Genomic DNA, 1,386 nt, shown 5'->3' with positions numbered 1-1,386 from the left:
TGCCACCTCCCCCTTTTCCAGGCGGCTCTTCCTTAAAAGTCTCAGCAGCTGAACCCCCATCTTGCTCCCTCCTGACAATAAATCTCTTTACTGTAATCCTTGTGAGGCATTTTAACAACTTGCTTAGGAACCCGATGAGCACGCAGGTTCCTGCCAGTCTGCGTTACCATCATGAGGGGGGTTCCCCCCCCCCAGCATCCTCCCCAGGTCCACACTTCAGTTCAGCCTGCTGCACCGTCGGGCACAATGGAGAGAGGAGGGGTGGGGGGAAAAAATCATTGGCAGCAACTTGTAACAGAAACTCCACGTGCAAATCCAATTAATCTTTTGATTTTGCCTTTTCTTGCTCCGGGTTATGTATTTCTACCAACCACAGAATCAATTTGGGCCAAGCATGATCAGGTTTCTGATGTGGGAAATGTCTTCTCCTGCTGTCAAAAGGGTGTAACAGGGTGAGCCGGCACCTGGAGAGCGAAGAGGAGCGGGAAGGGGAGTGGGGCCGAGAGCCCCTTGGCCATGGGACCAGGGCACGGCCGGGCACTGCCTGCGGAGGATGGTGGTTGGAGGTTCTGTGTCCTCCCACGGGAGCTGGGGCTGCAGGAGACTCTGTCATGCCATCACTGTGCGAGCTGGCAGGAGCAGAGGTGGGAAGGGGACATCGCCAATATGGGTCAGGAGCATCCACCTGCTCAGGAAGTGCAGGTGACAATCCGTGCTGGCCCCAGCGCAGCCCCGCTGCCGGGGTGCGGGCAGGGCTCAGAAGGAGCAGGGCAGGGGCTGGATCCACACGGTCACAGCTCTGGGGAACAGGAGCTGTTCTTGGAGACCATCGGGCAGAGATTTGCTGAGCTGGGGGAGTTGCAGGGCTGCACTGGAGCATGGGTTAAGAGAAGACTTTTTGTGTCGTGAAAGCCCATCCCCAACTCCAGTGGGAGCTGCATCACGTAACCTCCTCCTGAAGGGCTACAGGTTTCTTGCAGCTTTCTGCATCTCCCCATCTCCTTCTCCTCATCTCCTGGAGGTTTCAGAAGAGTCTGAAGTGCTCTGGATCCCCAGCGGGGACCAGGAACGGCCATGAACTGGCAGTGATGGGCAGCAGGGGTGGAGGGCCGGATGCCACGGTCACTGAAATGCCTCGAGGTCAGAGAGGTCTCATCTTCTGCTTTTCTCTTTCAGGAGAGTGCAGCTGCCACGAAGGCTATGCCCCAGACCCTGTCCATCGCCACTTGTGTGTGCGCAGCGACTGGGGACACAGCGAAGGGTGAGTGGGGAAACGATGGTGCGTTCTCTGTCCTGGCTCCCACGTTGATGTGGGGTCCGATCTCCTCCCCACCGGCCGTTGTCGGCACCAAAGACTTTGCTTTCCCTGCCCAGTGACGTGCCACA

General features: G+C 57.7%; 1 protein-coding gene across 1 annotated transcript in view; it reads left to right on the top strand.

The window, feature by feature from the left end:
- Positions 1 to 1,386, top strand: part of LOC104468108 (astrotactin-2) — a gene marked incomplete at its 5' end in the record, with an annotated part of 80,733 nt that overhangs the window by 10,620 nt on the left and 68,727 nt on the right. Inside the window, one exon of the mRNA XM_010082130.1 lies at positions 1,177 to 1,261. Coding sequence (XP_010080432.1) covers positions 1,177 to 1,261 — 85 coding nt within the window. The remainder of the gene's footprint in view (positions 1 to 1,176; positions 1,262 to 1,386) is intronic.

This window comes from Pterocles gutturalis, unplaced genomic scaffold (assembly GCF_000699245.1).
Source record: "Pterocles gutturalis isolate BGI_N339 unplaced genomic scaffold, ASM69924v1 scaffold10984, whole genome shotgun sequence".
Classification (NCBI taxonomy): Eukaryota; Metazoa; Chordata; class Aves; order Pterocliformes; family Pteroclidae; genus Pterocles; species Pterocles gutturalis.
Note: the sequence above shows the minus strand (reverse complement) of the source record. Positions and strands in the feature narration are given on the sequence as shown.